General features: G+C 42.0%; 1 protein-coding gene across 4 annotated transcripts; it reads right to left on the reverse strand.

The window, feature by feature from the left end:
- Positions 1-673: 673 nt before the first annotated feature.
- Positions 674-14859, reverse strand: SMPDL3A (sphingomyelin phosphodiesterase acid like 3A). Of its 4 annotated transcripts, none has more exons than XM_068413978.1 (8): positions 14501-14859; positions 12725-12938; positions 11090-11234; positions 7229-7325; positions 5792-5970; positions 4392-4572; positions 2348-2472; positions 674-1173 (listed from the first exon to the last, which is right to left on the reverse strand). In XM_068413978.1, exons 1-8 carry the CDS (start codon positions 14604-14606, stop codon positions 862-864), a joined length of 1359 nt encoding a protein of 452 aa, XP_068270079.1. In that variant the 5' UTR covers positions 14607-14859; the 3' UTR covers positions 674-861. The 4 variants fall into 4 exon arrangements, with proteins under 4 accessions (XP_068270079.1, XP_068270071.1, XP_068270097.1 ...); XM_068413970.1 differs by having other exon boundaries at positions 12725-12851; positions 14501-14845; XM_068413996.1 differs by lacking the exon at positions 14501-14859 and adding an exon at positions 13947-14133 and having other exon boundaries at positions 12725-12851.
- Positions 14860-15755: the final 896 nt, after the last annotated feature.

Raw genomic sequence — 15755 nt, forward strand, 5'->3', positions numbered from 1 at the left:
ACATGTGATAATCTTCACATTAAGTACTAGACTGCTCTATGAAAAAAGAAACCTGAGAAACACCATGACAAGTGCATATTTACCTGTGCTGCACAGAAAATGTATATGCCATATCTATTAGTGGTGTTGATCAACTTAAACCTGATTTATGGTCTGCTGCAAAATCTCATACCAGGAGACTGCCTGGTAGCAGTACCAACGTACATAGCTCTATCACAAGAGAAAAGCATTTTTGTGCTGGGCAAACACACCCATTCTGAAAAAATGCATTAAGTATTTACAGCACGGAGGCTTGTGTTCCATTAAGTCACTTCCATGCTGTCATTAGAATATGCCCCTAAACAGAGGTGTGTTTAAGGGGTTAAGACGGAAAAGGAAACTTGGCACAGGGAGATACCTAATACTGGCATCGCATCAACAACATAACTGCACTCCAGTTTCAGCAAATGCGGGTTTGGCAGATATCAGTTTGCAAATTGTGACAGCAGATGGTTGAAACTTGCCCCCATACAAATCCCATGCCTGAAATGGCATTCTCTACGTTTACACATCCTGAGAAAAAGAGACTTGGATTTCCAAAGAACTGAGTGAGTAACCTCTATTCCCACATACTGGGATGCCTGTTACAGAGGGTACAGGACACTCGAAACAACAGCAAAGTATCTGGCCACTATTACACGCCAATAAACTTTATTTAGATGTGGACGGAAAACATGTTTATAAGAAAAAAGATCTAGGGAGATTTAAAATCAGAGAAGTCCCACAGGCTTCCTGTCAGCACATCAGTGCTTGAGCGAAAGGACAAGCACATTCTTTAAATCACAAACTAAAGTCAGTATCAGCATAAATTGCACGGAGACTTCATCTCCACGTTGCATCCCGATTGATGCAATCTGTGTATGAGGAGTAATCCAAATATTGTATTGCACATATTTGGCAGGTCTTGCACCCCTCTTCACAAACAATGGTTTTGTCATAACTCACAATGAAGTTACTGTAATACTGCTCAAACAGTGTGCTGTGTGGCACAGACAACTGCTTGGCCATTTCATATAGGCTTTCTGGCTTCAGGTCTTCAATGCCGTAGGCTTTAGTCAGGATGTATTCTAATTTCCAGTTCGATTCATTTTTCTTGTTGGCATCTCTGAGGTCCAAGTAAAACTGCCAAAGATCCTACAGTTAAAAAAAAAAAGAAGAAAAAACAGGCACGGCTGTATTGCTTTCTTCCCTGCTTCATTAAGTCTCTAGAGTGATATATTGATTAGGAAGCTGTCACTCCTCATTATTCACAACTGAATAGAAGGTCACGTCCCACCCCAAGAGCTGGGCTTACACCCAAAGCTGGTACTTGCAGTGCAGTAATGGGGGGGGGGAGGGGGAGGAGAAGAAAAAGGAGCCACAAAAGGCAGCAGCAGCAGCGTTAGAGGTCTTTCCTGGCCAAAACTGTAAACCAAACCCCACTATGCTCGTCTGTTCTAGGAATGGGGCAACAGGGTGAGAACTATAAGTTTCTTTTCTGTGGGCACTGCTTGAGGGGCAGAACGGACAGAAAAAGAACAGCCTAGGGAGAATTTAAAGGAAAGGGAGAGATGGAGATGCAGGAGTGAAATCTGCACAAGAAAGGAGCAGCCTGTATTAGCAGAGGTCTCCAGAGAGAAACCCCAGTCCCAGTCAAGCTGCAGGCTGCATTGTCACTGAACTCAGCGAGGTCAAGATTTTACCCTGAATTACGGAGAGAATGTCCAACTCATTCAGAGCCAAAATAATTATACAGGATTCACTTTATCTCCAAAAATCACGTGAGACTACAGAATAGAAGTATTCTACTTTTTTCCTTCTAAATTTATCTATAATTTCCTATAAAAAGTATAAACTCTATATAGGAAGGTGCATGATTACGAAAGACATCACACGGTTAAAAGTGCTTTTCTTCGTCTGCTCTTCTATACCCTTTAGAAGCATTTCATGGACTGCATCCCAAAGCTCAGGCTATCACCAATAAACAACATTGGTATGTAAACAAGCCTAGGATTTAGGTGAACCTTTTTCACCATTGCAAAGCTCCCTGCAAATAGTTTTAGAATTCTGCCCAGAAAATTTCTGACTGTCTTTGATTCTATGTTGTAAGAATATTCCATAGAGAACAGGAAGTACCAGGTAGTCCTGCAGGCACAGAAAGGCTGACCAAGTTCTCTTTCAGATTTCCCTTCCTTTGCCCAGGAAGAAAAATAAGAGTAAGTATCAAAGTTCCACCAATAGCCATAATACTACAAAGGCTGACATCTCACTGTAATTTTTAATGACACTATATTTGAAGTCTTAAACAATGCTTTAAAATCTTACTTACCAGCAAGCTATAATCAAGAAGATCATATTGATACAACCTGACACCAGGGTTATTGGACTCCATTTGCAATACTTTCTTCACTGGGGTTACAGCAGGTGCCACAAACAAGGAATTTACTGGCTTTTCTGCAGGAAGAGGGAAGGTGAGGAAACAGTTTCAATTATTTCTTTCTCAAACAAATGTTTTTGTAGAGAACCAACACTGCAAGAACCAGAGTGACTGGCTTAGGTACATTAGCATTTTTTTTCCCTGGATTAGCTATATCACTGTGAACTCCTTCTGTATTTCCACTGGATATATAAAAATCTGTGTAAAATACCACAGTACACATTCCAGTGTGTACCAGTTCAGTTTGTCTATACTAGAGGCTTCCCACCAATTCAAGTACCTGTGCAAAATGGTCTTGCCTGTATGTAAGGTCTCTGTAATTTCAATATTTCTACTGAAGAAATAATCAAAACTTTTAGTTGTGTCTCCATGCTATATTTTACATGTTGCTTTATGTATTTCTGACGTTGTTAGAAACACCAGGGTATTATCACCTGACCCTGGCTTCACTCATCTAGAGCAGCCCAGCACCTAGTATGTGAACACTGATCTTTATGGCAACTGAAACATGAGGATATACACGGGTTTTAATTAGACAGAATATGCAGGTAGGTCTATTGAGAGGTTCTCTGTGGAACAAAAAAAAGTCCTATTCCCTTCTCTGACAACATCACAGCAGTGAAATCAAAAGGTCAGTCTCCACATATGAAAGCTTGGAAATCAGTAGATTCTTCTGGAGAAGATAAAACTGAGCTCTGTATCTCAGCATTCTGATGTTGTCTACAATACTACATTTATCTTGAATTTGCTGGAATTTTGTCAAGAGGAAAATGGCATGAATAGAAGACATCTTAAAACTGTACAGATAAACACAAACTGTATTTAGCTACATGAAATTTCACTGTAAATTTTGTCAAAATATGCAAAATTATTAAAATAATTTGGAAGCAGTTACTTGCACATGCAAATTGTAATGACAAGGCACCAAGATCAGTCTGTCCTCAGTGAAATTTGCAGTAGAGATGATACTTCATGAACAAATGGGACAAGGTATAAAAATATGTACGTATAAGACTGCCTTGAATACCATTTTAAAAAAAATGTAAGAAGCCAGTTCTTTCACTAGGGCTGGATTCCTTTTTCCTGGAGATTAATTCCTTGATAATAACATGTAAAAAAGTAAACGATTTAGAATATTGTTACCCAGTCAGCATTTTGGGCATTGCTTTTATGAGTTCATGTAAAACACAGATAAAGAGCCAATTAATATTTGGGTATTTTAAACAGACCAAAGCAATGGACCTCTCACTGTCCATTTGTATCTCACTGACACCAATATTTAACCAGTTACTTGTTAAGAGACCTTCTGCTAGAGATGTTAGAGTGCTCTGTAGGACCATATCCATGCTTAAAACTAAGGCATTTCAAAGCAATGAACAAAATTTTCAAACCTGGGTGCTTTTCTTGAAGGGAAATTAGCTGATCTAAGAGATGCAACAGGCAGAGACTTTCTTTCCCCTGCCTCCTTGTTACCCTTATCTTAATTAATTTTGAAGCAGCAGGGAACTCAGCAGAGAGGCACAGTAATGATGCAGGAAACACAAGAACACAGAGCATGTCTAGTTGGCCCAAGAACATTCCCTTTGACACATTACACAATAGCAACTGGCTAGTATAATTTGCCCATGTCACTGAGAGCACAGAGAGGAAAGACTAGAAATTCTTGTTGAGGCATAAGCACCCATTAAAAAAAATAGGAAGCTTGGGGAGTCTCTTCTGACTTCCAACAAAAAAAAAGACAGTCTGCCTTGCAAGGTTCTCTTTGGAAAAAAATTGGGAGTGTGTGAGGCTTGAACTCTTGCAGATAAATAGCATATTTCCCAATTTCCTTTTTCAATTATTTATAACAGAGGCTGACTAGTAAGAACATGCAAGAAAGTATCAATTTGCTTTTAATCAAGAAGAAAAAGATGAAGGATTCAACAAGCATCATTACCTTCTTCATCCAGGAGGACCATGATACTATCTCTATGTGTATGTCCAAAAAACTGCCCCGCAATAACACTACCGTATTTGCGAAAAATCTTTACCAGTCTCTCATTGTAATACTCCCTGATAGCTGTAGTATTCCTTGCATACGGCAAGTATCCTATTGGTACATGTCCTATTATATATACCTAAGGAATTAGATACAGACAGCAGAATTAGCACCTTCATTTGAAACTTACACTTTCAGCTGTAACTTAGAAATGGTTACCGCCATTTCATAATAATGCTATCTGAGAAAGGGCATTCTGAAAGCTATAAATCACAACAGTTTTGTTATACAAAACACAAACAGTAAGAATGTTTAAATTTATAATGAGGAAAAATAAATAGAACAAATATAAAATATATATATATTAAAACATAATTTTTTTTTTTTAACAAATTCATTATACTCTTGGGAAAAAAGTTCTAATAAATTTATGCATGATTTTAGGCCAAAAGAAAATTTGATCAATTATTTCAAATGAAAATATAAGTTACTAGGGCAAGCCTTATGATTTGGTATCTCAAAGGGAGAGTACGAAAAACTTATGTTAGAATATTACAGAGCCTGCATGGTCAAAGAGTCACTGGAAACATGGAGGAACTGGTTAAAACCCCTCTGTATGAGGTCGGTTGGTTCCAACTGCACACACCAATTAATATGCTGCAGGGTTTTTTGAGGAAGGGAAATCTCTCCTTTCTCCCAACTGTAATATAATATTTTTCAAATTACAACACCGTAGCAAAATGTAAACATGTTTCAAATTAAACACTTTTTCTGGTCAGATGATGATCCAATCCCTGCACCAATCAACCAAACACGAGCCAACAATTTATAACCTTGCTTCAAAACCTGAGCATTATAAGACAATTCATTATAATGCTCAAATCATAGCAATTGCTGCAGCTTGGCTAGATTTTGTGGTTGACAAACTCCTTTCTAATTTCTATTTTTGACACTTGAAATTACATACAAATGTAAATGAAATATGCTAGCTTTTGTCTCAGGCCAAGGGTGCACCTTTTAAAATTAAACGCTCTGAGTAAAAACAGTCAGAAACAAAAGTGGAAGTATTAAGTATTCTCATCCTGGCTTCTACAGTATTTTACACAGTAGGAAAGAAAAGGTATTTTACTGTGCAATTTGAGAAACTGCATTCAACTATTTTATTAATTGTTGTAATATAATGTGCATATTCAAGGAAGAATTATTAAAAAATGAAATTTTGATTTTGCAGTATCTTTGGCAGCATTAATATTCTTCTAGAATCATGTTTATATTTTCATTGTCTCTACTACTTTTTTTTTTTTTTCTTTTCAAAGTTTAAACAAGTAATGCTGATGGGTTCTGTTCATAGCCCCTACCTTTTCCTTCTTTTGTGAAGAGGTTTCTAGTATTCCCTCCAGCCAGGCTAACTGGTTGGCTGGGTCAGTGATATTCACAGTTACATTGTTGGGGCTGTAATACAAATTTGTGTTCAGACTGATTATCCTAAGTGGCTGAGAGCTATTGCTGGATTCAAACAGCTGTGTGTAGAAGCCACCTGTGAAAATAAGACCAACATCATCTGAAAAATGAAAGGCTTCAAAGCACAACTTTAGAATTAAAGTACAGCACTGACAAAACACCCAGCCTTACTCTTTCTAATAAAATAGAATACGGCATGTTTATTCAAGCCATGCATCCCCTTATCACAACAGAATGTCTTCAGAATCTGTTTTTAGCAGCATTTTAGTAGGAGAAGTTGACACTGAATTTTTTTATGAATTCTTGCTGTAATTGCCTTTGTGTTTGACAGTTTTCAGATGCAATTATCCAACTGACATGCAAGAAGTGCCCTGTAACATTTCTTCCACACAGAGAGATCCAGTAATTGTTAAAAAGTCCACATTTCTTGACATACTACAAACACATAGGTTACTCCAGGAAGAACTGTTTGAGTTTAGTAGCCTTGTACTTTGAAAGTCCTTTAACTTCAGACTGGAATATGATGAAAAGGAAAGATCACGTTTTTAAGTCCAAGCTCCTAAAACTCTCCATGGCATACAGAGTTTCTTCAATGGGTGCAATTTTATAGCTCATGGACTTCAGTGGACCCCTGGCAAAAGAGCTATAACAACATACTTTAACTTGAGGTCTGCCCCTTTGTGTTTTATTTTTCCTATTAGAATTCACTCTTACCCAGAATTCCTTCTCATTCAGGACACAAAAACACAAATTAAACTTTCAAATCCCTAATGTTTGAGTGGACTGGAAATTAGGTTGAACTTTTCAGTCCTTTGCTAAAAAGAAAAATCATACTTAGCATATCACTGTTCTCTCAGTTTAGTAAGTTGGACATGAATATTATGCAATTAACAGCATAATCACCAAGACTATGTGCTATCTTAACTTGAACAAATACGTGGTTATTCAATATGCTCTGAAATAAATATAGTATCAAAACAGAAAGAACATTTCATCAATTTTTTACAACCAAATTTAAGTCTTCTTGTGCATCACACGCCTTTAGCTAAAACGTATTATGAGGTCTTGAAAGCAATAAGATATTTCACATGCATTGGTACAAAGCCAATAATACTGTACATGTTACAAGAAGCAGTAATTATTGCATCAGAAGAGAATAAATGTACCCTGAAGACAAGCACTGCTATTCAAAAAGACAAGTAACTTCTTTCAGGAGAATCATCACAGATAATCCATTGTGCTGATTCATTCTACGAGACTTAGAACAAACAGGACAAATCTATAGAAACATTAGCTTTACACTAGCTTTATAATGCATTACTGGCATATTTTACCTTTTCTGAAGGTACTGATTGCTTCATCAGTTAGCCAAGGTTTCCAGAAATCTGCTACAGCATTGTAAACTTCACTGGTAGTTACAGGAAGCTGATCCTGTGAGAGAGCAGAACCTTCCTAAGTCTTAGCATTCAGACACATAGACAAAAAAAATCACTAAATTATCCCACCTGACCTCTCGCATAACACATAAGTGTATCCAGTCATTGCCAGGAGGAACTCAAGAAAGGAAAAAAACCTTCTGAGCATCCAGTATTGCTGATCAGGAACAAATGCCTGAACTCAGGCAGAACTGGCTGGACGGCTTTGTTAATGCATTGACAAACTAATGCCAGAAATATTTCAAGCCTTAGGAGCACAGCAGAGTGGAAACCCATACATTCTGCAAAATTAAGATATAAACTGAAGATTCGAAATCTAAAAACAAAGTCTCTTGGAGGAAAAGCTTGAACATAAGCTTCTTTTATAGAAGGTGAATTTTTCAAGCAACTTGGGGTTCACAGCAGCTTCCCATAACTCCACTATGGCCCTCAGAAACATTCTGGTGAAATTCACAAAGATTTCCATGACAGCCTGTAGTTCTAGTAACAAAGTCTTTGAAACATAAAAGAAAAGTTTTGCCAATATTTTCTCCTATTGGCTCTAATTAGGACCATAGCACTCTTCAGTCTGAGCCAAGCAATGCTCAAGCACCACAGCCTGGTACGAGCCATGCTCTCATCTAACCCTGACAGGAAAATCCCAGCCTGTCTTTGCCTTTCCTAAAATATCTGCTTGGATTCTTGGTGCTAGAATTAAAAAACAGAGGTTGAAAAACAGGGAACAGGATTACAGTGCTTGTCTTCTTAGACATAAAATTTGACCTTTCTAAGATCTTTGAAACTAAACCTACATTATTAGAGGCTTAAGCACTAAGTCTCTGTCTAGGAGTAGTGCAATCAGAAGTCTGTTTAGACATCTGTTGCTTGCAGTGCACAGATACCAGTTACTGAGCCATACCGTTTCAGCCAGAGCTAACAGTCACTAACAGACATAGCAAAACCTCATCTCAGATAAGAGGCCATGTTATGGACTGAAGGTAGCTTGGACCCAGGCAAGTCAGTGCCCTGTGAACTCGTGGATTAGACAGCAGTTTGGGAATTTGTTTTAAGCAGGGACAAGGACGTGAAACAAATAAGACTATGCAGAAAGACCGAGGTCACAATATACAATCTGAAAGGTACCCCAATGCTTAATTAACTAGAGTAGTGTTTTCAATAGGCTCTGCAAGAAAAATCACCCAAGACCGTTAAATTGTTAAGACGGACAGGTCAGAGCACAATAGAGCGCAATAAAATCCTCTGGTGCACGGTGAGCATGCAGCCTTCACACTTGCTGTGAAACAGCCTACAGTGTGTGGCTTACTCCATATGGCTTCCAGTCTACAGGACATTTGCCAAGCACGTCCAAATGAAAAAGAGAAATGTCATCAACAGCAAAAAAAAAATAATCCAACAACCTGAAATGACCCCAAAGTGGGGAATTTCAGATCCATAGTCTTTTTCAAACAGTAACAGAAAAGTATGTCAGTTCTGCGCACTGGTGGAGCCTGCCATTTCAAAGACAAGTATCACTGAAACACTCCTGTGTGGTTTTGTGCAGAGAGATGCAACAGTTATTCCAATCAGCAGCCTGCTTCAAAATCCTATTTGCTGCACATCTGCCCCTCCTGACCATCTTTTTTCTATCTTCAATTTCATTTCACAAACAAAACTCATATTTGTTGGAAAAGTCACTACATTCTTTGTCTGCAACGTTACTGTACACAGGTTTTTTTCTTCTACATCAAAGGAGACTGCTGAATGACAACTGGTCGCTGCTAAGACTTCTTAAAAAAACAGAACAAAATGAAAACACAACACTGAGTGAGACTTCAGTTAAGGTGTTATTAAAATACTTTACCAGTGGTTTCTGGTGAATCAACCTGGCCCCATGTCAGTGCACATGACAACCTGAACCTATACTACCAGAGTAATAACGCAAGAGACTGAAGTCCCAGCTTGCTTTGTGCACTCACATTTTCAAGATATGTCTACCTTTTATTTTGTCTCTCATATTTCTCTTTTCCCTCTCTGAGCACCTCTGTTACTCCCTGATTTGGGAATCACTAACTTCAGCAATGATACAGGCAATGATATAACAAGGGCAAGTGTAGAGTCCTGCATCTGGGCAAGAACAACCCCATGTACCAGTACAAGTTGGGGACAGATCTGTTGGAGAGCAGCGTAGGGGAAAGGGACCTGGGGGTCCTAGTGGATAACAGGATGACCATGAGCCAGCAGTGTGCCCTTGTGGCCAAGAAGGCCAATGGCATCCTGGGGTGTATTAGAAGGGGTGTGGTTAGCAGGTCAAGTGAGGTTCTCCTCCCCCTCTACTCTGCCCTGCTGAGGCTGCATCTGGAATATTGTGTCCAGTTCTGGGCCCCTCAGTTCAAGAAGGACAGGGAACTGCTAGAGAGAGTCCAGCGCAGAGCCACAAAGATGATTAAGGGGGTGGAACATCTCCCTTATGAGGAGAGGCTGAGGGAGCTGGGTCTCTTTAGCTTGGAGGAGACTGAGGGGTGACCTCATTAATGTTTATAAATATGTAAAGGGCAAGTGTCATGAGGATGGAGCCAGGCTCGTCTCAGTGACATCCCTTGACAGGACAAGGGGCAACGGGTGCAAGCTGGAACACAGGAGGTTCCACATAAATATGAGGAAAAACTTCTTTACGGTGAGGGTAACCGAACACTGGAACAGGCTGCCCAGAGAGGTTGTGGAGTCTCCTTCTCTGGAGACATTCAAAACCCGCCTGGATGCGTTCCTGTGTGACATGATCTAGGTAATCCTGCTCCAGCAGGGGGATTGGACTAGATGATCTTTCGAGGTCCCTTCCAATCCCTAACATTCTGTGATTCTGTGATTCTGTGTTACCTACTACACCAAGATATATCCTGTTAGGCCTAATAAATAACTCAGAAAGCTGGAATAAAAGTCTCTAGGGGTGTGAAGGGGTGTTACTGAATTCCCATTAGGCATTTCAAACAAAATATTTTAGCTGACCTGCTCCACATCCCCTTCAATCCAATGACAGAATTTGCTTCTCAGTTCTGTGTGCTGCCAGATCAACCTGCAATATCCTTTAAAGGACACATGAAGCAACCGTTTACTTTTGAGCTATGCCAAGAACAATATTCGCAGAACACTGAAAGTGAAAAAGCACTGTCCTCAGCTGCAATGATGCACATACCCAGTAAATCATCAATGCGGACGTTTCTAAGTGTCCAATAAGGAAAGAAAAAAAGACATATTTTTAATAATAGTGGCAAAACTATGAGAACATTATGAAAATTCTGCCATTAGTCTGATAAAAAAAAAAAACAGTGATGTCAGCAGATAGATTTCCAGTGGGCCTTTCTAGGCCTTGAATCTTACCACGGCCTCACAGATCCATTAAGGATGTCATTTCTGTTAGATTAAGTTATTGTCCACACATGCATGACTCACATAGCAAGAAAAAAATAAGTATGTATTACCTATGATGAGACCTGGTGGTTCTGAGCCATGAGGAACAATTAGCAGTAAATTTGCATGGCTCAGGCAATGTACAGATTTTACCTGGCATCAACGTTTGCTTGGGTAACTTAACACACAGAGAGAGATGTACTTTCTGTTCTTGATTGGAACTATTTATAATTTTAAATGCTAATTGGAGAATTGCAGAATACTGTTTCCAGAATAACAGTTACACAAATTTAACTCTTACTTTTCACACTTGCTTTCTAAGGGGTTAGGAACACAGTCAATATGATACATAAACAAACTTCTAACTTGTTTTACCTGTGGCCAATAGTCATGATTGCCCAAAGCTGGGAAAACCTGAAGATCTGGAAAAAAATTATGAATTGTAGAACTCATATTGCCAATGATGCTAATGACCAACTTTGTGGAGAGTTCTTTCACAGGAACATGAGGAGGGCTATCTCTGAAAAAGGAAAAGGCTTTATTAACAAAAGGTTTATTGGCAACATAAGGAAAGGCAAAAAATTCTGCAAATACATCTACATTCTAGTATGTAATAGTACTATGGACTCTCATTAAAATCGTAGAATTAACTGAAGGGCTCTCTGCAAAGGCTTTTTTTTTAAAAAGCAAACAAGTAGTCTAACGTTTATCCTATGATTCATATTTGTCATAACTTAAGATTTCTTAGAAATTAAATTAATTCAACTCAATCATTTTGAGCTACCATGCAGACTGGGTTATGTATCTTCCATCATCTGCACAACCTTGTAAGTTTATTTTGCCCCTTTTAACAACATCGAGTTGAAAATGAAGTACAATAAGGTAAGAGAAATATATTAACCACTTGTCTTTACATATTCGTATTTCTTAACACCCTTCCCCCAGCAAAATTGAGTGACATAACATACATGACCTTTCCAGCAAAAAAGACCCCATAATTGATAAACAAACCAGTTCTCACAAACACTCAAAGATACTAATCTCTTTGATAAATTATCCATTGATGTATACCATTAAAAAGTATGCGATGGTAGAATGGAGAATATTGCTATGTCAGAAGGGTAAATTAATGCTATCTTTTATGAATACCTAGAAAGTAATGGGGCATGGTACTATCAATCTACTCATATGCCTCTCTTCCACACTTCTTTCTCCAGTCCCACTGTTAAGGCACACAAAGGTAATACCTGTGTGAGAGAGAGAGTAGTAGTATGCCCACTTTCTAATAAGGAAGATCGGCACAGGAATGGTAAACATTTTACTCAACAGGGGACCGCAGACATTCAAAATTCTGCAATGAGGGACTGTGGAACCAAATTTTCTTCAGAAGCACATGCAGCTGAGTGATGGTAATGAAGAGAGAGATACCATCTACAACACTGTTAACCTCCCCCATCTAGCCACTGATCTAGAATTCATACAGGCACCAAACCTGAATGGTAACTTTATACACTTTAAAAAAGCCCACATAAGCTATAGTATTGCTCGATTCTAGTTACCTCTTACAGAACCAAATATTGTTAAAGGGTATCTTCTAAAAAGGGATGCACTTTAGATTTAATGACCTTAAGACCTACAAAATCCAATACCTCCCATAATAATTCATTCTAGTTATTCCTCTGACCTTTCTTTTTGCTTTTTCCACTTCCCAAACTCTGCGCACCATTTCTATGAGCTTACACTAATACAGTCGCGTGGTAAATGTCCCAACGAACAGTTCAACAATATCCAGAAATGATTACAGAGATCAAAATCTTTTCCTGAGGCCTTATATTCTCACTTAGTCTTACACTTATTAGCCATTCGGACAATGAAAGGGACTATTTAAAAGTAGCACATGTGAGACACTAAACTCAGATCTGTTGGTGCAAGTATAAACTTGTGAATTACTGCACTATATGGTTATCCAGCTGTTAAAAGCTTTAACTGCAGAGTGACCTGAACACTTACCCCGTCCAAATCATGAATGAACCCTGCTGTTCTGAATCCTTCATGAATGCAAATGCTGACAAAATAAGTTGATATGGAGAATCACACAAAAAGTCTCCAAAAGGGCCTGGGTTGGAGGCATTGGCTCCTTTGGAAGAAGAACAAACTTTGGTGCGATCAGGGGTAATGTGATAAGTCAGATCTAAATGTAGGTCAGATACATGCCAAAACTGCCCTGTTTTCAGAAAACAAAGATTAAAGAAAATGCATTATTTGCACTGGTATACACGGGTAATGCCAAGTGTGCTCCAGTTTGTATACTGCTATTCCTCTTCGAGGTTCTGAAAAAGAGAATAAATTTAACAAATTGTTGATTAGCCCGTCTGATATGCGTGGGCAAGTTCTGCATTCCTGACAAGAGTCCTTCATGTAGTCTGCTTAGAAAAACTGAAAACAGAAGCAGAGGAATAGGTTTAAGCTATTCAGCAGGAAAAAAAAAATGCAGGTTGGTAGGGACTGGAAAATCAGCTCCTTTTCATTAATGGCAATCTGGAAACTTGAGAGTAGGGGAGGTGATAGAAGGACTTCTCCACTCCACCTGAAAAGACAGTGAGTTGCATTTTAATTATTTTTCCAGACGTTCCCTGGCTGGGAACTACTATAAAAGATCACAGTCTGGAAAGGCAAGAAACAGCATGTGTGCAAACATTTCAAAGCTGCTCTTCTCCGCAGCAGCCAAGAGACTGGGCTTCTCACCACAGAGAGGTGTGTCAGCCTTACCTACTAACTACTTTCTAGGCTGACACATTCTCAGCCACTGCTACTTAGCACTGCCTGGAAAAAAGGAGCTGAGAAGTATAGGGATATGGTGAACAAGATGAATTAAGCTCGTATTAAGACTATCAGCCTTCAAGTCTCGTGTAAAGTAAGAGTAATTTCTTTCTATCAGTTTCAAAGCTCTTAGGAAAGACACACGCGTATCTGGGATAGTGGTTATGAAACGGGGACAGACATAAATTGGGTTTTCCCAAGGTCACATGCCCACTCCGTGGCAGAGCAGGCACCATGCGACTGGACCCCGTGTTCTACTGCAGGAAGCAAAGACCAGCTGCGATCTTCGAAATCTGCAAAACTCCTACCAAGAGGAGACAGAGAAACGCCTGGAACTGCTGCGTGCTTGGTCCGAGGCACGTATGAGTCACGGGGAATGAAAATCCTATGGAAACCACTTCGGAGCACTCACCTGTGCACGGCACCGTACAGCGGATCACGCCAGGCAGAGCACGTGTGTGCTTGCGGACAGCACAGAAACCGAACTCAGTGTTTGTGGTTCGTGCGTCGGGACACCCGGCCAGAGGCAGGGCAGGGCTCACCTCACCCGTCGCCTTCCGGAGCGCCAGCCTACCTGGCCCGCTCAATGTGAGCCCCCTTTAACCCCCACACCTGAACACCGATGTATTTACTATCTAAGAGTCACGTGAAGCTGAAGCTGGCTGGCACAGGGAACACCACCGCAGCGGTCTATGTGCGGGCAACCGCGAGAAGGGGAGGGAAAGGAGGCGCCAGAGGGGAGCACGGACCCCAGGCCGCCCCCGCCGCCGGGCCCCCGCGCTGGCAGCACAGCAGGGCAGGCGGCGCCCCCCGGCCTGGCCTCCCTCAGCCGGGGAGGCACCGCGGGACGCGGCTGCCCCTCACCCGCCTCCCCCGCCCTCCACGGGCGGCCCCAGCTCGGCCCCTGCCCGCCGTCACCCTGCGCGGGGGCGGCCCCGCTCAGCCGCTGCCCCCCGGCGGACTCACCCACAGCGGCGCGGGGCTGCGGACCGGCGGGCGCCGCCTCCAGCGCGGAGCAGAGCAGCGCCAGGCCGAGCGCCAAGCGGGCGGCACGTCCCCCCCGCAGCTCCATGTTGGCCGTGCCCGCAGCGCCCTGCCCGCCCGACGGCTCCTCATGTGACCGCCCCGGCGTGGAGGAAAGGGGCGAGCCCGGGGCGGCTTGTGCAACCCCCGGCCCTTCCCTGCCTCCCCGGGGCTGCCGGAAGCCGCAACCGCGCCCCGCCCGCACGACCGGTGGCCAAAAGCCGCCCCTGGCCGGGGACCCCCCGCTCGCTGCTGGGCGGTGGCGCCTGAGGGGGGCGGCGGGGGCAGCTGCTGTCGCCTCAGCTGGCCTTGCCGGCAGTCGGGGTCACCTTCAGGTGGTGCCACCTCCGGGTCAGCACTGAGACGCTGAGGAGCTCGTAGGAGCCAGCCTGGCCGCGGCGAGGGCTAAATTCACGGCACCGGCAGATTTGAGGCAGCCTCGAATGAGGGGCAGCGGGAAGGCATAAGTCCCTTCCCCGCTCGGCCGGTGGCCTGTGGTGCCCGGCGAGCCTGTCCCTTCGAGCCCTGGGCTCCCAGCAAGGGGTTACGGCTTTCCCCAGCGGCTGAGACCCGTGGCTGAAACTCCTTCCCCCCAGAGCCAGACGCGGCCCCGCCGGGCCGTGCCTGCAGCCACGGGCACAGCTTCTCGCTGCCCCGAGCAGGCTGCGCTCGGACGCCGTAGGGGAGGCTCAAGCATCTTTTGGAAGAAAGGTTTCTCACAGCATACATGTAAAAATGGATCCTGGTTACTTAACACGCTTTAAAATCAAAAAAGCTGATGAAATATGCCATCAAATACACCTTTAATACAGCTTAAGGAAAATGCTGGGGTGCATTGTAAACACGAGTGTCCATTGCTAAGGCTTTATGGTCGTGGAGCTGCTGTTTACTGCTGAAGTCAGAGTACTCTGTTTGTGGTGGTGAAGAGTACTCGGTGTCAGTTTTAGGAGCAGACCGGAATGATGATGTCATGGTTCCCGTAGCTGCCCCACAATGTCCTGCTGCTCACTGTGCTGTTCTGTTCAGATCTGCTTTCCAGGGCTTTGCAAAGCCATTTTACCAGCAGCTGGAAGTCCCGTGTGCTGGTATTTTCCTCACTTTTCCACTCCTCTGAGCAGTGCCACAGGCACTTCATAGGTACCACTTCTCCATTTTTCTCTCCGTTATTTAATTTGACATTAATATTGTTTCTCTTTAG

This window comes from Nyctibius grandis, chromosome 1, assembly GCF_013368605.1.
Source record: "Nyctibius grandis isolate bNycGra1 chromosome 1, bNycGra1.pri, whole genome shotgun sequence".
Taxonomy (NCBI): domain Eukaryota; kingdom Metazoa; phylum Chordata; class Aves; order Nyctibiiformes; family Nyctibiidae; genus Nyctibius; species Nyctibius grandis.